This window comes from Chanodichthys erythropterus, chromosome 21, assembly GCF_024489055.1.
Source record: "Chanodichthys erythropterus isolate Z2021 chromosome 21, ASM2448905v1, whole genome shotgun sequence".
Taxonomy (NCBI): Eukaryota; Metazoa; Chordata; class Actinopteri; order Cypriniformes; family Xenocyprididae; genus Chanodichthys; species Chanodichthys erythropterus.
In genome coordinates, this window is record NC_090241.1 from 16,310,967 (window position 1) to 16,337,300 (window position 26,334).

General features: G+C 38.4%; 1 protein-coding gene across 5 annotated transcripts in view; it reads left to right on the forward strand.

Annotated features, from left to right (window-relative positions):
* The window catches only part of tgfbr3 (transforming growth factor, beta receptor III), a 142,834-nt gene that overhangs the window by 44,596 nt on the left and 71,904 nt on the right, over positions 1–26,334 (forward strand). Inside the window, exon 1 of one of the 5 annotated variants that reach the window (XM_067373061.1) lies at positions 10,425–10,957. The exons of 3 other annotated variants lie outside the window; for them this stretch is intronic. In XM_067373061.1, coding sequence (XP_067229162.1) covers positions 10,919–10,957 — 39 coding nt within the window. In that variant the 5' untranslated portion in view covers positions 10,425–10,918. Of the gene's footprint in view, positions 1–10,424; positions 10,958–25,855; positions 25,939–26,334 lie in introns of those variants that run through there. One more of the 5 variants, XM_067373062.1, reaches the window with a different exon arrangement.

Below are 26,334 nucleotides of genomic sequence, written 5' to 3' on the forward strand. Positions count from 1 at the left end.
GTTTTCAGTGCTGATAATATTAAGAAAAGTTTCATGAGCACTGAGAAACTGCTGTAGCTGGTTGGGTATTCAGTCTGAAAAGTGCCTAAAACCACTCGAAAACCAGCAAACCAGCACAGCCTGAACAGACTGGGAGACTAGCTTTTTCAGCAGGATTTCTGGAGGTATAAGTGCGATTCATTCAAACAGCAGGTCATGGATAAACACCAGCACGTCTGATAGCAAGACTCCTCAGTGCACGAGCACCATGAGTCACAGGTCATGCTATTGGATCCCATTCTTTAAATGTGCGTTGTCAGGACTTTGCAATGGCCTGAAACCATGTGCTGGAGATGTGTGAAAATCAACATGTCTCAACTAGCCATCAGGATTCCTGCAGCCTACGGCGGAAAGCGGACTGGAGTTCTGGCGATGATGAATGAGACATGTCATTTTCTGCTATGCTATAATGCCATTAGCCCTTCGTTTTTGTTGGCAATTGGCTAAAAAGCTCAATTCCCTATGATGCCATTGTTGTGGTTTTGTATCGGTATCTTGGTAACAGATTTGCCATTTTTTTTGTGCTATTTGCACATAACTGGTTAACAATTGAATGGAGGCCAATACTGTGTTTACTCAGCACATTCTAGGGACTTGTTGGAGTGCTGACTGCAATATGTCTTGGTTCGTTTTCCTTATGCAGATTTATTATGTAATTTTTTCTTCATTTTAGTGGAAAAAGGGAGAATAGGATATGTATAACATGAATAATACAAAGCAAATGCTGCGACTACATTGGCAAGTACAAATGCAACAAAATAACATTACAAGTTTCCATGTAGCTCCCTAAAATATGTAAAAAGTTTGTGGAGATTTAATTGCAGCACCATTAGTGGCACCAAACAAAACTACAAAAAAGACAAACTGTCAACCTACATTTTTGAAAAAAAAAATGCTTATACTTAAAACGATCTCTTTACATTAAACTAGAGAAAGTATAACATCCCAAAAATGAGACACTTTGCCTTTAAAGGCTGCAACTTAACAGTTGTGTGCTCTTCATGCACCGTGCATATGAGCGGATTTTAAGCTTCCCCCTTAAGCCTTATATGAGGTGAGTTTTGTCTACACACACAGGAAGATAACACCGTTCCTCTCACTGCATTCCAAGCCACAGATATTCCAAAGACCGGTCCAGATATTGTGCTCAGTGATTGGAAGAGAAGATTAAAGATTCACTGAACAAAAGTATAATGACAGCTGTTGATGTAGACACATCCGGACTAGTGATCTTTACTATCTAAGGGACTATGGATCAGAATTTAATCATACATACATATTTGGAAACTGCAGAATCAGGTTGTTAACACATGCACACAGATTCTGATGTTTTTCTTATCTGTATTTTTGTCTTTTTAAGTAATGAATATGTAAACATCCATAAAACAACATAAATGTACTTAATAAGACTTCATGTTGAATTCACAATATATTTATATATCATAGTGGAAATTGGCTGATATTTTTTATTTATTTATTTTTTTTTTAATAAAATTCATTTGTATCAACCAATATCGGATTTTTAACTGTGCATGCACATTTTCCCCATTTTTTATATTTAGATTACCTTTGCTCTCTCCAACATTCACTTCATTTTTTAATAACTCTAATAGTTCAATAACACTGTTAAATGTATTGTTTAGCAAAATGAAATGAATATCCATATTACATTCTGTAAATTTTAATGTTTTGATGGCTGGTTAATTTTAGTTTTTAGTGTAGAAATAGTACAAATATTAATATTGGCTATATATTATTCATATACTATTGTAGTATATATTAATATTTTGAATTTGCTTTTATTTTTATTTTCTATTTTCATTTCAAATTTAGTTGTGCTTTTGTCATTTTTATTATTTTTAATGTTTCTATTTAGCTTTAATTTGTTTTTATTTTAGTTTTAATTTTACTTAAACCTAGACTTTTTTTTTCAGATTTCTTTTTGTAGTTTTTCAGTTTTTATTTCAGTTAGTTGCCATGGCAAGTTCCTTTTTTTAAGTTTTTAAGTCTTTGCATCCCTAATCTTGACATTTAATATATATATTTTTTCCCCTATTGAAATGTTTCATCTTGCTTTAAGCATAGACATAACTATATGTTATAATTCTGATGGAAAATAAAAATACAATTAAAAAAGTTTAATATGCTTTCCAAATAGCGTATCTTGTTTTTAGGACAATTATGAAGGAAGTCAAAAGTACAGATTAAGCAAATTATGATTTATTTATATATTTTTTTTGGACACACTGTAACCTTGTGTCCGAAGTGCCCTTTGCGGTCGGATGTTTCTTTTAAAAACCATGACTCCAGTTACTGGTCTCGAATTCAGCTTGTGTGGCTCAGAAACCAGTAAACAATAATGTCCCAAAGGGGAACTGTAGGGTCATTCTAATGGTCAGATTCTCAGAAGACTCTCATTTATTTAATATCTGTTTCTCACTGTGGTTGAAGTTCATGTTTTTGTCCATTGTGGTCCTCTGCAAGAAAAAAAAAAAAGCATTGTCTTGCTAATCATACAGAATGCTGAGCCCGGGCATTGGCTTCCTTCCTTTGGGATTGCGGACTTTAGAAGTGTTCTAATGTCATGCAAGTCTATTTGTCCTTGACACGTTTATGCAGCAGAAAGTGCCGCATTTCTTATGGTTTACATATGAACCCCTCTGGACTATTTGTTTTGGACCACTTCCAGATGTTCACCATTTCTCTGCGGGGCCGTGTGCTTAACGTGTACAGTATTCGTTGGCTTGCTTCACTGTGCTAATGAAGGAGTGCTGGGTTACCCGGCATGCCAAAACTTTCCTCACCAGTTATATATTTAAGAGATTTTATGTATTGACGAAACTTGACTCTGTCCTGACACCTAGCTCAGTGTCTCTTAGGCCTTGTTCACCTGTGTGGTCCCTGGCTGCATAGTTGGAGGACAGATAAATCTGCCTGTCTCCTTGGCGGCAAAGAGGAGGTTTGGAAGGGGCTGAGGCCAGTTAGTGGGGTCATGGCTGTTAGAGAGAAAGTTTGGCCCTGCTTCTTTTTTCACTTAAATGGAGAAAGATAAGCACCCAAGGACATCTGGCTGAATCACAATGAGCCTTGACATTACCAACCACCTACCTGGGGCATTAGCACAGATGTGGCCTTCTGGATTCACACACCCACACTTAAATCTAAAATCTAAATGCACAACCAAAACCTCCTTCTCTCTTTCTTTTCACAGATAAACACATACACACATACACACACTGTCCTTCAGTTCTAATCCAGCATGGAGACTGTGGTAGGGTTGTGTTTCATGTGCCCAGGCGCCACCGGCCTTCAACGACAGATGGATCAGATCCCAAGACATAAACAATTCAGCGAAGCCCTGATTTACTGCTCCTAAACACAATGTTGAAAACCTAGAGGGGCGATAGTATTACTGGCCATCCCAGTTCTGCCAACTAGCAGGACTTGTCTGTAATACACTATGGACCATTAAAATTTGCTCTGATTTGCAGAGGTTATCAACTGATACAGTCTGATATAATAAGTCTGACACATTCATTTATCATCAGTTACTTGCTTAAAGGTTAGTTCACTCAAAAATAAAAATTCTTTCAGTCTTTCAGAAAATTCTTTCATTTTCAGTCATTAATTACTCACCCTCATGTCGTTCCACACCTGTAAGACCTTCATTCATCTTCGGAACACAAATTAAGATATTTTTGATAAAATCCGATGGCTCAGTGAGGCCTCCATTGCCAGCAAGATTATTAACACTTTCAGATGCCCAGAAAGGTACTAAAAACATATTTAAAACAGTTCATGTGAGTACAGTGGTTCAACCTTGATATTATAAAGCGCTGAGAATACTTTTTGCGCACCAACATTGCTATTTTTTGTTATTTTTGTTATTCAACAATATCTAGTGATGGCCGAATCAGTGGTTCGACTGCCAAAGTCACGTGAACAATTGAAATTTCGGAACACTTATTTCGTAACGAAGCCTCGTTTACTGAAATCACGTGATTTTGGTACTCCGAACCACTGATTTGAAACAAAAGATTCGTAAAGCTTCGGAGCTTCATGAAGCAGTGTTTTGAAATCACCCATCAATAGATATTGTTGAATAAAGTCATTATTTCGTTTTTTTTGGCGCATAAAAAGTATTCTCGTCGCTTTATAATATTAAGGTTGAACCACTGTAGTCACATGAACTGTTTTTTATATATTTTTTTAATACATTTCTAGGCATTGACAAAGGAAATTAACTTGCTGGCAATGGAGGCCTTACTGAGCCATCAGATTTGATCAAAAATATCTTAATTTGTGTTCCGAAGATGAACAAAGGTCTTATGGGTTCGTAATGACATGAGGGTGAGTAATTAATGATATAATTTTCATTTTTGGGTGAACTAACCCTTTAATTCTGAATATCCATCACAATGGCCTGTATGGAGATGTGAATCAAATTGCCATTGATTTAAACATCAGTTTAAAAATAATTAACCATACTATATATACTACAATAAATAACTATACTAAATGTATCAAAATATTTTAAATAATGATAAGCCATGACCTACGGTTCTGTTATAATCATGGATCCTGTGTTAATTTATATTTGTGCCTCTGAGTTCAGAGACTGAGCAAATACGCACCCTGTCTTTCTCACATCCTCCTGTTAGAAATAACAGCATCACTTGCCCTTCATATTGTGTGAAATTTGCAAGCTGTTTGTCATTCCTCTTGGAATGTAAGTCAGGTCATAGAGTTCGTAAATTCATCTCATTTTGTTTGAAGTGGCCACTCTCCTGTTTGTTTTGGACTGGGTCTTGGATGCTTGTTTACAGAGTCAGCATGAATGCAGCCGGTCAGTCAGCAATTACGGCAAGGTTAGTCTCCAAATGCTCCAAATCCTCCACGTCCCCTCACAGGCTTAACTCTGTCAGATTGAGGTGAAAACACTGAGTCTGAATTTTATGGAAGTGTTTTGGGGTCATAGTCAAAACTCAAGTGCATAGTAATTGTACTTCATTGCTGTGCTTAAGTATTATTTTTGGGAATTTGCACTTTATCCAAGTACTGTTGCGACTAAAGCTTGAAGTCTTGCTCAATAACATTTTTAAGCAGAAACCGTTTTACACTATATCATTCAAACGTTTTGGGTAAGTAATACTTTAATTCAGCGAGGACGCATTCAATTGACGCATTAAATTGTTACAAAAGATTTCTATTGCAAATAAATTTTTTTTTTTAACTTTCTATTCAAAATCCTGAAAATGTGTCTAACAGTTTCCACAGAAATATTAAGTATCGAGCTGCTTAGTCAAAAATAAGCAGTTTTCCACACTGATAATAGCCATTATTAATAATTAAGTATCAATAGTAATTTTGGGGTGGACAAATTACAACTACTTGTGTTACTGTAATTAAGTAGTTTTTTTGGGTACTTGTACTTTTAGGAGTATATTTAATTGTAAGTCTGTAATTTTCTAATATTTCTAAGTCTAAGTAATCTACTTCACTACTTGTAAAATGTCAATCCATTACTGAGTACGCCTGCAGTTTGAATTAATATTCAAACCTTTGACCGGCATTCCGGTAGCCAAAAATTTTGAAAAAAGCGCCCACTGCAGCATATTCTGGACAGCTGATCATAACTGCACACTGAAGGAGCTCAGAGTGATTTATGGACTGAAGGTTTGACAAAAGTATGTCAAAATGCCTGTCTTGGCGAGTATTCATGTAAACATAGTTGGTTACGAGAAAGAAAACACTTAACCTATATCCGTGCATTAGGTCCTGAAGTAACAGCAGCCTAATATAACTGCTGCTGTGTGTGTCACAGTACAGTGGAAACAGTACAGTTTACTGCATATGTATGTTGATAATATTGTATTTGTTTAGGCTATTTTTTTAAATGTGTTAATTTGTAGTATTATCTCACTGTAACAGCACTTGTACTTAAAGGGTTAGTTCACCCAAAAGTGAAATTTCTGTCATTAATTACTCACCCTCGTGTCGTTCCAAACCCGTAAGACCTTCTTAGATCTTCTGAACACAAATTAAGTTATTTTTGATGAAATCCCATAGAAACTAGAAAGCAAAGTAATTTCCATCATTCAAGGTTCAGAAAGGTAGTAAAGACATCGTGAAAATAGTCAACATGACTACAGTAGTTCATCCTTAATGTTATGAAGCGACGGGAATACCTTTTGTGTGCAAAAACAAAACAAAAATAACTACTATATTCAACAATTTCTTCTCTACCCTGTCAGACTCGTATGCAGTGAACGCAGTTCCACGCTTCCGTGTTTACATCCAGACACCGGCTCAGTATTGGCCGGCTCCAGTGTCAGCATCACACGCGTGCGTTGTTGTGCTCACACGAAAAGCCTCGGCCAATACTAAGCCGGTGTTCAGACATAAACATGGAAGCGCTGAACTGCAGTTAATTGTTTACACATGGTGTTAAACAGAGGAACAAATGGACAAAAACTTAATGGACAAAATTATAGTACTGTTAAAGGATGAAGAAGCTCAAACGATATTTGTCGAGACAGAACACTTACAGCCTGCATGTTAGTGCTGCCTATTTCACATGCAAACAGGGTGTTTATTTTCTAATTGTTAATTCCCTTCTTGTTTTCTTTGAAAAATATTCACGCACAATTAAATTATATCTGTTTTGGTACAAAAACCTTGATTAAAATTAAAAGTAGACCTCAGCGGAAAAAATAAAATGTTGAAAAAGTATGATATGAATAATTGTTTATTGTGTATTGCACAGAAATACACTAACAGTCACACAGACAGCAGCTGCAAGGTGTCAGTGCTGCCCTCTTATTCACATTAAACTAACATCCTTGTGTAAAATCTTTCCCAAGCACAGCCTCCCTCCTTCTGCTCCCCTCACACATACACACATTTCCATTTTACTGCACAAATCATAAGGAACGGTTTCCTGTCCCTCTCTCTTTTCCCAGTGCCAGTGTGTTGTACAGTGTTACAGTAGACGGCCCAGGCTGTGTTATCCTCTCAATAACAGAGAGAAGTGCACAGCTGCGTTTTGCTCTGTAATGGCCGTGGCACTGGTCCAGACTGAACCGCAGCACTGGCTAATTAAGTGAAACTGAACACCTAGCAGTGACTGTGCATACTGCTTTCACTTCTTCATCACTCTCACTGAAAATATAACAGTACTTTATTTCGTTTCAGTGATTTTTTTAAAAATTTTTTTATGAGTAATGCAAGATTATTTTCCCATGAAAAATTTGTCAGGGCTGTGGCGCAGTGGACATATTGAGTGATGGTGCTCATGTGGGAAATTCATGTTCGAATCCTGTCTGCGACATTCCCTGGATTCCATTCCCTTTCTCTATCAAATAACTTTTTTTAACCAGCAAATAGCCTTCAGTTTATGTCAATTCAGCAAAATGTAGCAGTCTTCTACCAATATTTGGCAGCTTTTTTCCTAATTGGTGTCTTTTTTTTCTTTCTTTCTTTTTTTACAGATATATATATTTTTTATAGTTCAGAATAGTGGATTTATTTATTTTTATTTTAAAATTATTTATTAATTAATAAATTGTCAAATTATTTCAAATTATGTTATGAAATATAAAGTAAAAAAATATTAATGTTATTGCAGCAAAGTATATATATTTATATATATATATATATATATGTCACGGCACACACGAAGACAAACAGGGTAGGTCCAATTGCAGGTATTTATTGGGGTAATCCAAAGCGTAAATCCAGAAACAGGCAAGGGTCAAAATCCATGATAACAGTCCGTACACAAAACAAGAAAAACACAACGAAAACCAAAACAGAGAAACCAGGAACGTTCGTGAAGACACCATAACAAGGGCAGAGACAAACCAGGTATAAATAGACAGACACTAATGAATAAACACAAAACAGCTGTGTGCAATGAGTGGGATAATGAGTCCAGGAGTGAGTATGGGTAATGTAGTCCAAGGGGTGAAAACAAGAGTCCGGAATGGAGTGCCCTCTAGTGGCTGACTAGGGCACTCTCACTAGTGATCATGACATTACCCCTCCTCAAAGGAGCGGCTACCAGACGCTCCACCAGACAACAAAAACAAAAAACACAAAAACTCAGGAGGGAGGTGGACAGGAGGAGGATCAGGGGGAGGGATGGTGGGCCAGGACCAGAGCCCCCAACCAAAGACCAGGGGGGAGCCGGTGGAACAGACCACGGGGGCTCTAAGAGGGTCGGGGTCCTGGCTGAATGCCAGGGCGGCACTGGAGGAACTGACCAGGCGGGTTCCCTGGGGTCTGGAGTCCTGGCTGGTTGCCAGGGCGGCGCTGGAGGAACTGACCAGGCGGGTTCCAGCGGTTCCAACGGCCGAGACAGTGGCAGCAGGGCAGGAAGCCTAGACGACGGCGGCAGGGCAGATATCCTGGGCGGCGGCGGTGGCGGCAGGGCTGGCGGCCTGGGCGGCGGTGGCGGCAGGGCTGGCGACCTGGGCGGCGGCGGCGGCAGGGCTGGCGGCAGGGCTGGCGGCCTGGGCGGCGGCGGCGGGGCTGGCGGCCTGGGCGGCGGCAGCAGGGCAGAAGGCTTGGATGACAGCGGCAGTACAGAAGATCTGGGCGATGGCGGCAGGGCAGACCAAGGTTGCTCTGTGGCCGTGTCAGGGAGAGCGGGCAGCTCGGGGACGACCTCCGTGGTCGTATCAGGAAGAGCGGACAGCTCGGTGATGGCAGCAGGCTCGGGCTGCTCAGGCGGCAGGGCAAGGCGCTTCGGTGGCGCCGGCAGGGCAAGGCGCTTCGGTGGCGCCGGCAGGGCAAGGCGCTTCGGTGGCGCCGGCAGGGCAAGGCGCTTCGGTGGCGCCGGCAGGGCAAGGCGCTTCGGTGGCGCCGGCAGGGCAAGGCGCTTCGGTGGCGCCGGCAGGGCAAGGCGCTTCGGTGGCGCCGGCAGGGCAAGGCGCTTCGGTGGCGCCGGCAGGGCAAGGCGCTTCGGTAACCCACGAACAACCACCAAAGTGGTCTCCAGGCCTTGTAGGACGGAGGAAGCCCTTTTCCTCCTTCTCCTCCGCTTATGAGGGTGTGGCGGTGGCTCACCCAAAGTGGACTCACTGGCTGGAGCGGGCTCACTGGCTGGAGCGGGCTCACTGGCTGGAGCGGGCTCACTGGCTGGAGCGGGCTCACTGGCTGGAGCGGGCTCACTGGCTGGAGCGGACTCACTGGCTGGAGCGGACTCACTGACTGAAGCGGGCTCTGGAGTGGATTCACTGACTGGAGCGGGCTCTGGAGTGGACTCACTGACTGGAGCGGATTCTGGAGTGGACTCACTGACTGGAACGGACTCACTGACTGGAACGGACTCAATGACTGGAACGGACTCAATGACTGGAACGGACTCAATGACTGGAACGGACTCAATGACTGATGATCATAACTGCACACTGAAGGAGCTCAGAGTGATTTATGGACTGAAGGTTTGACAAAAGTATGTCAAAATGCCTGTCTTGGCGAGTATTCATGTAAACATAGTTGGTTACGAGAAAGAAAACACTTAACCTATATCCGTGCATTAGGTCCTGAAGTAACAGCAGCCTAATATAACTGCTGCTGTGTGTGTCACAGTACAGTGGAAACAGTACAGTTTACTGCATATGTATGTTGATAATATTGTATTTGTTTAGGCTATTTTTTTAAAATGTGTTAATTTGTAGTATTATCTCACTGTAACAGTACTTGTACTTAAAGGGTTAGTTCACCCAAAAGTCAAATTTCTGTCATTAATTACTCACCCTCGTGTCGTTCCAAACCCGTAAGACCTTCTTAGATCTTCTGAACACAAATTAATTTATTTTTGATGAAATCCGATAGAAACTAGAAAGCAAAGTAATTTCCATCATTCAAGGTTCAGAAAGGTAGTAAAGACATTGTGAAAATAGTCAACATGACTACAGTGGTTCATCCTTAATGTTATGAAGCGACGGGAATACCTTTTGTGTGCAAAAACAAAACAAAAATAACTACTTTATTCAACAATTTCTTCTCTACCCTGTCAGACTCGTATGCAGTGAACGCAGTTCCACGCTTCCGTGTTTACATCCAGACACGGCTCAGTATTGGCCGGCTCCAGTGTCAATATCACTCACTGACTGGAGCGGATTCTGGAGTGGACTCACTGACTGGAACGGACTCACTGACTGGAACGGACTCAATGACTGGAACGGACTCAATGACTGGAACGGACTCAATGACTGGAACGGACTCAATGACTGGAACGGACTCAATGACTGGAACGGACTCAATGACTGGAGTGGGCTCTGGAGTGGACTCACTGAACGGAGCGGACTCTGGAGTGGACTCACTGACTGGAGCGGACTCTGGAGTGGACTCACTGACTGGAACGGGCTCTGTAGTGGACTCACTGGCTGGAGCGGACTCCGGGAAGGCTTCCAGGCCTTGAGGGATGACGGAAGCCTTCCTCCTCCTCTTCCTCCTCTTACGTGAGTGCAGCACTGAACCTGTGCCCACCTCCTCTGTAGACTCTGGAGCGAACTCACGGGCTAGAGCAGGCTCTGGGGCGGGCTCACGGGCAAGAGCGGCCTCTGGCTGAGCATGAGTTGGCCCACGGTTTCTGCGGGAGAGATAATGGGTAAAACCCCAAAAATCCAGGGTCTGGAGCCCCTCCAACTCACACTGGGGCAGAGGGTCATCAAGGCATACATTAAAAACCCCTTTTAACGCCTCATCATTATACCGCAGCCCTCTTGAAAATGTCCAGAAAAACTGGGCAAAACACCCTATCTCTCTCCCCTCCTGTCGCAGAGCCAGCACCGCCCGAACAAGAGCCATCCGCTCCCTCACCGTGGCTGGAGGAGTGATCCAAATCCCCATCCTGCTGGATCCTAAAGTGATGGTGTCTTCTGTCACGGCACACACGAAGACAAACAGGGTAGGTCCAATTGCAGGTATTTATTGGGGTAATCCAAAGCGTAAATCCAGAAACAGGCAAGGGTCAAAATCCATGATAACAGTCCGTACACAAAACAAGAAAAACACAACGAAAACCAAAACAGAGAAACCAGGAACGTTCGTGAAGACACCATAACAAGGGCAGAGACAAACCAGGTATAAATAGACAGACACTAATGAATAAACACAAAACAGCTGTGTGCAATGAGTGGGATAATGAGTCCAGGAGTGAGTATGGGTAATGTAGTCCAAGGGGTGAAAACAAGAGTCCGGAATGGAGTGCCCTCTAGTGGCTGACTAGGGCACTCTCACTAGTGATCATGACAATATATATATATATATATATATATATATATATATATATATATATATATATATATATATATATAAATATATATATATGTATGTGTGTGTGTACAGTCAAGCCAAAAATTATTCAGATATTTTTTATATATTTTATAGTGTACAGGACTCTATAGTTCATTTATGTAAGTGAGGATAGCAAAATAAAGTAACCTGTGACATATTATACCCAAAGATTCTTCATACAGTGGACTACAAGTAAAATTATTAAAACTATTTAAACTATAGTGAATAAATTGTATTAATGAAATGGTCTAGGTGTATGAACATACATTTTGGTTTGACTGTATATGTATTTTTTTAATTTATTTATTTTTCCAGCGTTGACCATTTAAAATATTTGTGCTGGCTAAAATATTTTGTCAGCTTTTAGGAGTTAACTAGCATATAGACGGCCTTAGGTATAACGGGCATGGTCTTGGGGTTTTAATCGCAATGCATTTGTTATGACACATTGGCTTTTCTGGGAATATAGGTTAGAATGACGTTAGATGATGCTGTGGAATGTTCTTTTGGCAGAGCAGTAAGATCCTGACTCATTAAGGAGTCTTCCTTCTGTGCTTTTGATAAAGAGCGGTGTCTATGGCCATCCCTACAGCCCTGTACATCAGGCCTCGCTGTGAGAGCTGAGAAATAAGAGATATTTCCATGGATCTCAGTGTCCTTATCTAAAGAGTTCAGGGAGACGGATTTTCTCGACTTCAAACACACTTGCATTGAAATCCCTGCTACAGAGAGTAAACCAGCCCAGTCAGAGAGGCCCTTTCAGGCCTGCAATCTGCACCCTCCATCACTGCCACCTCCACAAAGGCCTGGCTGGAAGGTGGTAGTCTGATACCCTTGCGGTAAGCGGCAGAGAATGGCTGTGTTTTGACACAGGCCGCTTGGGCGGTAATCCTTTAGTTCCAGGTTAACTCACTCCTTCATCTCAATGCACAAAACTCTAATGATCTCATCAGTCTCCACAGTGACCCAAGGATCAAAGTGCCAGAACCTTTCTCTCTGCCTATGTGTGTGCGTGTGGATGGATAGAGCTTCTCAAAGAGAGGCAAAACAAAGCGTTCATTCTGCGGCAGTAGATGTGATAAGGGCAGTAAGTATAGTGGGGACAAGAGTGTATATTCTGGAGAGGAAAACTAGTCTGATAAGAGAAGAATTACTCTATGGCACATTTACACTAGATTAGATGCACTACTCAGAATGTGAATAAATATACCAGCTGGAGGAGATTGGAACAGTGCTTCTCAACTGGTTTTGCAGAGTTGCAGGTTTAACCCTTACACTACCATTCAAAAGTTTAAAATTGGTAAGATTTTTTTTATGTTGTTGAAAGAAGTCTTTTATGCTCACCAAGACTGCATTCAGTTGATCAAAAATTCAGTAAAAACAGTAATATTGTGAAATATTATTACAATTTAAAATAAACATTTTCTTTTTCAGTGTATTTTAAATGTAATTTATGTGATAGTCATTGCTGAAATTTTAGCCATTACGCCACTCTTTAGTGTGACATGATCGTTATTTTAATTTTTAAACATTTTCAGTCTGTATAATTCATAAACACAACTTCATTCTTTATAAATCTCTCCAACACTGTGTAATGTTAGCTTTAGCCCTGTTAGCCCGAGCATAGGCTACTATCAAACTCATTCAGAATCAAATGTAAACATCCAAATAAATACTATACTTACGTGATCTGATATAGTGCATGACGAACACTTTGTAAAGATACATTTTGAGTGTTATATTAGCTGTGTGAACTTTGTTTATGCAATGTATTATAGAGTTGTGAGCTTGGGGGCGGGGAGCACGCGCATTTAAAGGGGATACGCACATAATCTGCGCATTTTTAATTATGCCCCAAAATTAAAAAAATTAATAATACAAAATCTATGGGATATTTTGAGCTGAAACTTCAGATGCATTCAGGGGACACCTTAAATTTATATTACATTTTGTGAAAAAGGGTTCTAGGGCACCTTTAAGTCCAATCCTCACTATTAACGATGACTTTTGCCTCAATATACTCCTAATTACCACTTATTAATAGTGGTAGGATTAAGGAATATAGAATATGGTTATCCAGAACAAGGCATTAATATGTGCTTTATAAGTACTAATAAACAGCCATTATCCTAGTAATATGCAGGCTAATAAGCAACTAGTTAACAGTGAGAATTGGACCGTAAACTAGAGTGTTACCCATTTTTAATATGATTTTGTCTTCAAGAAACATTTCTTATCATCATCAATGTTGATATTAATAGCTGTGCTACTTAATATTTTTTTGTGAAAACCATGATTGTTTTCAAGATTGATGAATAGGAAGTTCAAAAGAAGAAATAGAATCTTTTTTTGTAAAAGTCTTTATAGTCTCTTTTGTTAAAATGTCTCTTAATATTAAAGTATTAATTAAAGTATAATAGTATGAAGTATTAAAAAACAACAACAACAACAAAAAAAAAAAAAAAAAACTGTTGACCCCAAATGTTTGAATAGTTTATGTATTCATGAAGGCATGTCATGCAATCTGTGCAAGTTTTTGGCTCATTTCTATAAGCCACAAATGAATTTGTGGCAATTTGTGTTGATCCTAGTCTATGGTTTAAGGTCAACAACAACAACAACAACAAAATATGACGAACATTTTTACTCCCCTTTTAAGTTGATAAGCCTGTTGTTGTTGTTGTTGTTGTTTCAGTCTTAAACTGTTTGACAAGAGGATGGGGTTTTCATTGGCTGATTCCAAAAGAAGGATGGCAGATGATGAGACAACTCAGTGATAGCAAAAAAAAAAAAAGAAAAGATCAATCAATCAATCAATCATGAAGAAGAGAAAATAATTGTTTAGATGTTGAATATATAGCAGTAATACAAACATTTAGATAAAGATGTTTGGGGTCAGGACTCATGTTATCTGAAGTTATATTAACATGATAACAGGTGAAATCGTGTGGTATTAGTTGTGGTCTACTACTCTATGCAAACCAGTTTTGGCATACTTTTATTCTTTTGCTTCCGGTACAGCGCAGAGTTATCAGACGTTTACAGGGTGTGGCATTTCCCTTGTCAAACTGTCTGTGTCACAAAAATAACCACGTTCTATCTTTTGACAAACAAGCATAATTTTCTCTTAGCAACATGAGAGCAAACAGCGGATAGCCTGTGTCTCTTATCCCTCTCTGAGAGTGTGATTCCACAGCATGGCTGAAAATAAACAAAGTCAAGCCATTTAATCTAACTCACAGGCCATCTTTGTCTAATCAATTTAGCGAAAGTTAAACATCAAACACCAGCTCTTGGCCGCGGCTCAGTGTGAGGCAGAGCGGATGATTGTTTTATCAGGTGGAATTCTTAGATAGAGAGACTGGAGCCTCGCAAACCCAAACATGAGTTTTTGACGAGTTGAAGTGGACAGGAGCGACATTGCCACATCCAGCCTGAGAATCAATCACGATTGCCATTTAATCTAATGCTATTCTCCATCATTTTAACATTAAGTTGATCAATTACACAAAATGTATTTTTTGTTTTTTGATTGTTTTATCATATTATCACTGTATTCTGCAGTAATAGCGCAACATTTGGTTGTAGCACTAAATGTTTGCACTAAATAGTGCTGAGTTTAGTGCACTGCAGCAAAAAAAAAAAAAAAAAAAAAGGCTTCTTAATGATTTTTTTTTAAGGTGTCTTTCTGTTAATATTTTACAGATATAGGTTTTACAGTAAAAATAGCTAAACACCATTAAATGAAGATCTATTTTATTTACTTGTGGACTCATAGATTGTATCCTAATTAAGTGCATTTTGTATATTTTTCTAATCTTTTTAACGTTTATATTAAAAGTCACTGTGAACTGGAAGTTGCAAACAACTTTACTTCAGTATTGTGACGTATTTTCCTATAGACAGTGTGGCTTGTTATATCCTGCTGGGAAGGAAGGCCATTCATTTTCAGATTCTGATCAAAGATTACAGACAGTTTTTATTTATTTATTTATTTATGTTTTTTGTGAATCAACTTGCAAGGATGAATTGTTTACCATAATGTGCACTGACAAAGTAAATAGGGTGAATTTTGATTTCATGCCGACTTTTAAACAGGTGTGAAAATCATTGTAGCAAGATGGTACACTCAAAATACACTCACTATATACATATTCTGTTGAAAATATATTCTCTAAAAACAAATCTTAACATCTGTAAAGTTATAGTCATGGACTAAGTATTTTTTTGTCAATTTAAAAGGAAAAGTAGACAAAAAATACTTGTTCATCCTTTGATACATTAGGAAAATGAGCACAAACATCCTTTAAATATTTAAGCCGTTTATGTAAAATGCATAAATGTAATTTTAAGATTTAAAAAAATGACAAAATCATATTTTTTACAGCAAATCTATAAAATGAATATCTTTGGCAACTGTTTGGTGCAGACAAAACATTGCATGTTCATCAAAAAGTGGAACCTGTGTCTGTTCTCTCCTTTAATGAATCCAAGTTTGTGTTTGTGCACATAACACACATAGAGGCTTAGGGCTATCAGATTTATCATCCAAACTTGCCCCCAAATTCATACAAGTACACACAAACACAAAGAGTGATGGCTATCGGTTACCCACATGCTCTGATGTATCTGCACAGAGGGCTGATGAGGTAGATATATCTGTGTGTTTGCACATTTAGATACCGGCAGAAAGACATCACAGTACACTAAAGTGACTTCAGGTTGAGAGGTCACAGATCACTGAGCAGTGGTGATAACAGAGCTCAACAGATTGATCTGACCCTCAATCTTTACCTCATTTATTCTTCTTCAGCCATGCAGAAAGAACCAAGATGCACAGTCAAACAACACACACAAAGATTTGAGTTTAGAACAGTGCCAAACGCTCACTTGGCTCGACATTGTTTCAAACAGAGTCATAGCGAAGATCATGTACAGACACGTGGCAATAATTTTATCAAATTTACAAGAAAATCTCTTGACAGCACAAATCTCTGCTTTGCTAAGCGCAGTTAAGTGTGTTGCTCTGACACAGTCACAGAGAATGTGCAAACATTGCATTACTTCCAGAAAACAAACATTATAAATAACTAAAAGAGTTGTTTTTGAGATCTAACATTCTTATTTTTGCATTTAGTTAAAACAGCCTTTCTGAATGTGTGCAGTTAAATATAAAAACTGTTTCCACATCTGAGATACTGTTTAAAATATATTGCAGTTGTAAAAGTTAAAAGTTTTTGTAACACTTTAGTATAGGGGAGATGTATTCACTATTAACTACGACTTTTCCTTCAATAAACTCCCAATTTACTGCTTATTAATAGTAAGTTAGTTGTTAAGTTTAGGTATTGAGTAGGATTAAGAATGTAGAATAAGGTCATGCAGAATAAGGCATTAATATGTGCTTAATAATTACTAATAAACAGCCAATATTCTAGTAATATGCATGCCAATAAGCAACTAGTTAAAGGACCCTAAAATAAAGTGTTACCAAAGTTTCTATTACAAGAAATAAAATCATGATTACAGTCAATGGCAGTGTAAATTCTCAAGAGCAATTTTGATACTACAGCAAAAAACAAATATGGTAACATTATTTAAGTAGTTAAATAGCTCTAATTCACATATTCAAAGTAAATCCTCTCTTATTCAAGTAATGGTTAAAGTTAGTAATTAAATAAAGAGAAAAATCTGTGCCTAACTTTATATTACCCAGACTGTAGAAAGACTGCATTATTAGTATTTATTTGTATTTTATTCTCAAATTTGTAGCAAAGTACCAGTACATTTGACATCCCTAAAAGGGAATAGTTATCTGATCTCCAACTTTTTCTCAGTTTCCCCATTTCTCTCTGAATTATTCCATATCATTTGTCTGTCATCTTCCCTAAAAGTCCTGCCATTTCTCACAAATGTCTCCTAACCCCCAAAACTTCACATGGCCCAAGTGAACACTGTGACTGTTATTTTCAACAAGGCTTAATGTTTTGCATATCTTCCATTATTTGGCATCTAATTGGAGGATGTTTAGTGAAATGAAATTTTGGGAGGACTATCAGTCACATAACAAACTCTATCAATAGAGTCAACACCCTTCCCTTTAAGCAGGGAATTGCTGTCAGCAGAAAAAGAGAGAGATTTACAGTACACCGAGAGCTGACAGATTTGATTAATTAGTGCTTTACACAAGAATGCAGGAATTATGAAGGTTTCACAGACAGATAGACAAGAACAGCATGGTCTCCGCACAGGAACTGCAGTGTCTTGCTGACACTGTTTGTTCTCACTGAGGTCGATTTGTTGATTTGAATGGTAGGTTGCTGGTGTGTTAAATGACATGGTGTGATCAGTTTCCCATCACCCCCTGCAGTGACGCTAGCCTCTGGGCTAGGTTTGTAAGGGGAGGTGCAGCTGTCTCCTATCAGAGCCTGTAGTTTCTTTGTAACTCAATCTGGCCGGACGGGCCCCTTGCAAAACTATCAGACAGCGGTTAGCACAGTGACCTGTGAAATCAGGTCCAGATTCCCACTCTGGGCTTCACACTGGCCATACCTTACTTTTTATCTCTTTTAAAATGATCATCTCAACCAGTTCTTTCTTCTGAGGCCTGGCTTTGGTCAGTTTAACAACTCTGTTTTTAATTCTGTGGTAGTTCCAGTGGTGACACTGAGATTGAAGAGGGCTGTAATGTGTTTTCCACTGTAATAGTGCTGTTGCTGGTGCCATAGCAGTACTCAACTGGGAGATCCGAGAATCTTGTTGGAATCTTCTCATATTTCTGCTGACTTGACTGTCACCCCTTTTCCACCAAGGTAGTTTTAGTGCTGGTTCAGAGCTAGAGCCTAGTTTCAAATCAGTTCTTTGTCTTTCGACACCCAAAGCACCAGTTATGAACCAGGAAAAGTGGTCTTACAAAACATTGCTGGTCTAAAAGTAAGAACTGTTTGCGTCAGGGGCTGGGTGCGAGGATAACCCTGACCAACAAGATGAGCAGAAACTTATGGCCACCATTTTTTATATAGCAGCTAATTGAGCAAATAGCAGTTTGACTGTAATCTCTGTATAGACAAATTATGGCCAGCTGCACGAACATGTTGGATTCGGCGTGTTTGGACGCCGATGTATGTTCGCAAAGCCTTGAGCATCAATAGTAATGCAATGTTTGCCATTGTTAATGGGAGGCTTGTTCGAGATGAATGTGCGCTGCGCAGACCGATTGGCGTGTGACACTATGACATCAAAGTACCTCGTTTGGAGAGCGTACAACTCACTATACTTTTGTATCTCTCTCGCGGTACTTTGATGTCATACGCCCATTGGTAGATGAATTGCAAACAAGCCTGGTGTGCTCAACACTATCTCACGACCAATGTAATTTGTAATTTGTCTTATGTAATTTACGAGGTGGCTAATTCGTACAAATTCGTACCAACTCACTTGTTTGATTTGTAGGTTTAGGGGCAGGGTTAGGGGTAGGTCATTCGTACAAATTCATACAAATTTGGCAACTTGTAAAATACGTACGTTTTAGCAAAAAACATATGAAATCATACAAGTGAGTTTGTACAAATTTGTACGAATTAGCCACCTCGTAAAATACGTACAAATTGCCGTGACATTGGGTTAGTGTTGTTGTGGTTAGCGCTGCCGCATTAGAGTTCCTGGGAAAGATGAGATGTATACAGTGACTTAAGACCTGGCTCTGTGGTGGCTCTCTAGCCCACGGAAAGGCAAACTGGTTCTTAGAAGGCTCGTCAGTCAAACCAACTCCGAACCGGCACTACCTCTGAACTAGCACCTGGTTCATGCTGGTGGAAAAGGGCTAAATGATGACTTAAATTAGTATGTTACTACACACTCTGCCAGTCTACAATCAAATATAGTACATCAATGCTTTTGTTTATAAGTCTTAATGCTGGTTTTGAGAACATATTTTAAAGTTGCAATTAAATGGAAGTTGCAACAGATCTTTTCTTCCTTATTTAAGCATAACATTAGCATTAGCAAGCCTTAAGCATAACAGATTTTCGGAAAAGAAATATGGACTTGGTTCTATCCATTGGTTGTTGGTTGGATTTTGAGATTTTGGTCATTGCACCAAAAAATGGAGGCAGATGGACTAGCATCCTAATGTTAGTTATGATGAACAACTAACGTTAGTAGTAGCTGGTTGAGGACCAGCGGGTTTAAGAACAACCAGTGACACCTTGTCAGTGGAAAGAGATATTATTTGTGTGGTGAAATTATCTGTATGCCTTCTGTACATGCAAAATAGAAGGATGAACTAATTTCTCTTAGTCTCAGCCTCAGACATCACGCCCACGGACCGTTGGCTAAACATCTGATGCATATGGCACACTTAACTGGAAACACTTCAGGGTTTTTGAAGTTGTCATCTGGTTGGTTGAAATTTACAGGATGTCCGGGAGATGTATGTCATGTTTTTTAATGGTCTGCCTGGAAACAAATGCTGTGACGCCAAACCCCCTTGTAGAAGAACACTGTTATGTTTACAGCTGTGACAATGAGCGCTTACCAGGATCAACTAAATGCTGGATTTTTAAAAGTAGGTGAAGTTTGTGGCTCCATTGTTGCAGTAAACTTGCACAACGTTCTTAAATTAATAATTTATTATATGCACACAGTCTGTTATTGTAGGGACATCAACTTTACATTGCACGCCCATAAACATGGCGCGGAACAAAACGAACTGTGATTGGTTGCTCTCCATGTCAGTCAAATATCTTCTTGGGCAGTCCTTGTCCAGTGAAAGCTGCGATAGAGTCCAGACCTTCTGCCATCAGTCTGATGGTCAGGCTACGTGAGACTAAATTTCTCTATGAACATACTGTATATGATATTGAATTTCTGTAGAAATCCTTTGTAAACCCTTTTGTATTGTTCAGTTTGTGCATGCATTACAGATGCATTACAGCATCACAGATGGAGTTTCACAGAACCTGTGCGATGTGGGACTAATCAACGCTCCCAATTCCCAGCATTGCCAATGTGTGATGCGGAGTATGTGAGCTCACCCTGGAGAGCTGGGTTTTTAGCTTTTGCCTAGCCAAGATAATTTGCTTCTCACCTTGGAGCAGTTTTGGAACGGCAGCACGACTGTGTTTTTGCCTCCTCTTAATGACTCACTTTTTTGGAATTGTTTCTGTCTGATTCTGAAATTCCACGATTTTTACAACCAGGAGAGTGTGCTTGCGCCCCTCTCCTTATAACTCTTTGCATTCCTTTATTCAGACAAAACTTTCCTCCTGTTTCTTTTTCTCTTTCTTGCTGAAATGCGTATTTAACCCAAAAATGTCTATAAACTTCTATATATCTTTGAAACACAGCTTGCTGTGCTTGATACGCAAGAATGAACCTCATTGGTTTGCACATCAGGCAAGCATGTTTGAGCTTCCGATTGCCATATTTGCTTTAGATATGTATGTTTAACAGTGTTTATACTTGAATAAAAGCCTAAATTAAAACTGTTCATAATATAAAGTGATCATGTCTCTTCAGAAAGCATGGGTTAAACCACTCAAATGAAATGGATTTCTGAAGCATTTTTGAAGCATCACAATGTTGGTGCAATAACTTTCATTGGAAGGAGAGAAATTCAGCAAATTGATCCATTTATCAGTTTAGTTTTTTCCTCCCCGCTCAAAATCTTTCCATGCAGGTCGGATTTGTTTGTGAATGTCTGCTCAGACTGAGCCAAGCAGGAGGTTTGGGTAGATAGGCCTATTAGATGCTCATTGAAAATTTTCCACTGAGTACAGACATTAGGAAGGCAAGTGAGTGGGGAAAAAAATAGTGGAACGAAAAGCGAGGGTCTTTTGCTTGTGCGTCTGAGTTTGCTCTGTTTCTGCCAGACCCTTTGTGATAAGCACTCTGTAATATCTTCCATTCTCTACTCTCCAAAGGCCCCACTGTTATGATTATTGCTGCACTTTTATTGCACTTGTTGCTAAACACTCTCATTTACTCCAGCGTGCTCCTACAAATCTGCAGGGGAGATGCTTATTACGCTGCTCCAAACCTCGGTCAGAGCTCACTCGAGATGTAACTCATTACAGCCTGTCATTTAGGGCAGCACATAAACACATCACAGTTACATCCATGAACACATCTGCTTTCTCTAAAACGGACATCTTGAAATGGCAAGGTTTACTGCTCTTTTATCCCATTTGGAATTGTTGGACTAGGCACACACTGATCTTGTCCCAAATGACATCCTCAGTCCTAAGTTTTGCCAGAAAGGTGTATCAGGGGCACATTAGCCGCTTTTCCACTGTCGGGCCAGTGCGAGCCAGGGCTTTCAGCGGGCCAGACTAGGCTAATAGCTCCGGACTTGTAGCACCGAGCCCAAAATCACGCTGCATTTCCACCATCGGGCCAGAAACTCCGTAGCACTTCACTAAAACCCGGCCGTAACACTCCTCTCTGGAACAACGTCACACAAACCCATCATTTCGCAAACAAATGGAAGTTTTATCAGAAAAATAATCAGAAAGAAATTACTGGAAACTAGCAAGATCGTAAAGTGAACATGATAAAAGCAGGCGTTGTTTGCATTTTGTTGTTTACTTAATTTAAAAACCCAAGCATCGATGTTTTACCAAACAAATTAATCATAATGAATTAATTTGTGTCAAGATTAAACATGAGTCACAGAAATAAAGTGGTATTTATTTACTGTTATTTCACAAAAGAAAGAGGACACATGTAGCCTACTTATTCAGTCGCGTCTGTTTACATCACATTTACAAAGAATAATAATTTCAACAAATTTTCCACCAACAATACAACCTGAGGAACTTTAGCACTCTCTTCAGTGACAGAGAAACAATCCCAAAAACATGGAGTTATTTTATTTTATGAAATATGCGGAGCTAAATATGGATATCAGTCTGCTGAGAGACGAGACGTGCTGACAGATAAAATAATTACATGATTGTGATAGCCTACATATACTTGTCTGATTTCTTCAAGCCGTCGTATTTACCATGTTTACTATGGTAATAGCAGGCATAGTCTTAGTGATCAGAATCCACATCGGATCACAAACAGAAGTTATTTCGAACACTTGCTGCTGTCTGAAAGTGAGTTTTGAGCTAAAATGATTTTAAAAGTCTTTAATGCTGATGTTAGCTGGTAACCTACATGTAATCATCCAGTCTCCACACAAAATAACCACTCCCTCAAACCCGAGCTGGACCGCTTTGGACTAAGGTATTCGGCGGGCCGAAAAACCCGGGCCGTTGGCCCCGAGGAAACCCCGACGAGGCACGATCAAGCCCTGGAAGTGACAGTGGAAACGCGACTGGCCCTGGCACGCACTAGCACGCCCGCTTTAGGCCCGACAGTGGAAACACGGCTATTGAAGCTACATAGGGGGTGCTATTGAGCACCTTGTCTTCCTATGGTTAAAAATGTGACAGCCTGTGATCTTGTTGGGACATGTCCATTTTTACCATGCAGATGAAGTCTCTGTTGCCCTGAGTCATGCTCAGTAATGTACAGTACATTACTAGTCCACAATTTGGTAATGGAGTTTTGCAAAAAGAGTATCAAGAGCACCTTGTGGCTACATAGAGGGCGCTATTCAGCACCACTTGAACCATTATGAAAATGTGACATTTGCCTGTGATCTGGTGGATAGATGCACACAAGAGAAAGTCACAAGGCCACATGTCTGCATCAAGTGTCTCATTTGGGACATTTTGATTTTTACCATGCGGTTGAGGTCTCCTTTAACCTGTGTCATACTCAATAATGTACAGTACATAAATGTGTCATAAAAGTTATAAGGCATTTCTACACAGTTTTCCGCTATAAACATAAATCTAAGTTATAAGAAATGGTTTGGATGGACATGACCTTCTAGGCCTGAATGTTGCACTCAAGAGAGAGAGAGGAATAAAATAATGCAATGTTTCAGTTACAAATAATAATAAATACATTAATAAAGCTTTCATATGTAGTTCAGTTGAACTTTTCCTTATCTTACACACTGAGTAACTGCATCAAAGCAAAGTCTTTGTAGTTGTGTTTTGACTGGATCTGAGATAACATCATTTCCAAATTAAGTTTTCAGTGTCTGATTGCTTAACTGACTAATTTGTTAAGTGAATAATTTGACACTAACTGTTCTGATGTAGTCTTGAGAATATGTTCTCAAGTGTGTAATAGTATTAGCCTGAGAATCCGGTTTAGATCAGTATAATCTAAAGGACCAACTGTGAAAGAAACTATATGAAAGATCCAGGATGACCTCTAAGAGTTTGAAGTAATGGTTCACCCCAAAATAAAAATAAGTAATAAAAGTAAACTAAGAATATATGTGAGTGTACATATCTTAAACGTTATTTTCAATGTTATTTATTTTTTTTTTTTTTTCAGGCATTTTTTTTTTTACTGAATTATTCATGAATATAAATGGTTCTGCATTTTGATTTTATTTCATCATTATTTTATTGGTCACATTTTTAAAATTAAATCTATAGAATATTTGAGCAAAACTGTTTCATACTATATGAAATATTCAGGATGACCTCTCAGAGTTTAAAATAATGTTTCACCCCAAAATAATAAAAATAATAAATAAAAAAAATCTGTCATCATTTACTCACCATCATTTCATTCCAGGAGAAATATTGAAAAATGCACCGGACACTCTTTTCCTTGCAAATACAATGAATGCTACTTCCAAGCATCCAATACAAAACATCATAAAAGTATCATAATTGTGATCTTTTGGAGCAGTATTAAAGACTTGTGTGAGGAACAAACAGAAATGTATTATATATATATTGTGTATATATATAAATTTAATAGAAACAGAAGTTATTTTCATTTCGAATGATTGCAAATTGAAGTGTCGGTAATCGGTCAGTGCCTGATGGATGAAAAGGGTGAGTAATAAAACTCTAAAGGTGATGAGGCAGTGCTTGTTTGTCAGGTCAGTGTTGAGAGGTAGTTAATCAAACCATGTCTGGAATGGAGTTTGGTTTCGACCCCACCACAGGCCCTAAATCAGCAGGTTATATTTGGCCCTTAGGGCCCCGTCAGAGGCTGCAAGACCGGGTATACTGCAACAAAACACCATCTAAATGCCTCCTCAAAATCTGAAACAGATTTTTTAATATTTGAAGTGACAGAATATATATATATATATATATATATATATATATATATATATATATATATATATATATATATATATATATATATATATATATATATATATATATATATATATTCTGTCACTTCAAATATTAAAAAATCTGTTTCAGATTTTGAGGAGGCATTTAGATGGTGTTTTGTTGCAGTATACCCGGTATATATATATATATATATATATATATATATATATATATATATATATATATATATATATATATATATATATATATATATATATATATATATAATTTTCTAATATGTTTTAAAAATGTATTTTTATAATCCTTCATGCAAACACCAGCATTTAAAAAATAATGCAGATTCTTTGATCTTGTAGCCATTATAGATGGGTGCACACTGCAATTTTGGCCACGATTTGGTCGTCCGAGACAAATTTTGAGAATCCTAAAAGATTCCTATAATCCTTGGCTAAACTCTGTAGTCTTTGATCGCTAGTTTGACATGTTCATCACCAGACAATTAAAGGATTAGTTAACTTCAGAATGAACATTTCCTGATAATTTACTCACCCCCATGTCATCCAAGATATTCATGTCTTTATTTCTTCAGTCGAAAAGAAATTAAGGTTTTTGGAGGATCCAGGATTCTTCTCTATATAGTGGACTTCACTGGGGTACAATGGATTGAAGGTCCAAATTGAAGTTTCAGTGCAGCTTATAAGGGCCCTACACGATCCCAGCCGAGAAATAAGGGTCTTGTTTAGATGCATTAATATAATATAATATAATATAATATAATATAATATAATATAATATAATATAATATAATATAATATAATATAATATAATATAATATAATATAATATAATATAATATAATATAATATAATATAATATAATATAATATAATATAATATAATATAATGATAAAAGTCATAGCACACCATTCCCGAGTAATCCGCACGATTTGATAATATAATATAATATAATATAATATAATATAATATAATATAATATAATATAATATAATATAATATAATATAATATAATATAATATAATATAATATAATAATATATTCAACTGAAAGCTAAAACTAAAAATAGAAAAAAGCCTATATAAACTGTTCAACCTCATTATTTGACCCATCCATGCTGTACAGCTCTCTATTTTGAACAAAAGAGCATGTGTGTGTGAAAGTTTAAATACCAGTGAGGCCACATATTGTGACCTTCCAAAGAAAAACACGGCTTTCTCAGTCACTGTGCGATTATCAGTGGGGTGGAGACATAAATAGCACAAACTCTGATAAGGAGTAACAGGCGTCCACAGTGCTGCTGTAGTCATGTTTTTGGCACTAACATTACTGCAACAACTACAGAATACAACCAAGGAGGGGATGGAATAGAAGCATAAAAGAGGACAGGAGAGACGTTTGGAGGAATGAGAGGTTTTTATGACAGTGAGGTTCTACTCATTGGGGCCGCAGCCTTACGTGGGTTCGCCATAAATGCAAATAGAGTCGAGGGGGAGATTTCAGTTTTAACTGTTGAAGCAGGATTTGTTTATGATATAAATAAAAGCTTTGCTAGCATGATTTTTATAGCCCTAGGCTAATCCCATATATAAAATAAACTAAGAAGCTTTATTTGTGGTTAAAATATTATGAGAGATGTTGGCTACAATGTGAAATCAGTGTTTGAGAGTCAATGACAAATAAGAGTGACCAGACAAAGGGGGGAAAAAATCTAGTTTTAAATGCAAGTGACAAGTTTGTAGGAAATGCTGGTTGGTTTAATATGAAGAAAAAAAAATATATATATTTTTTTTTTTCTAAAAGTTCCAC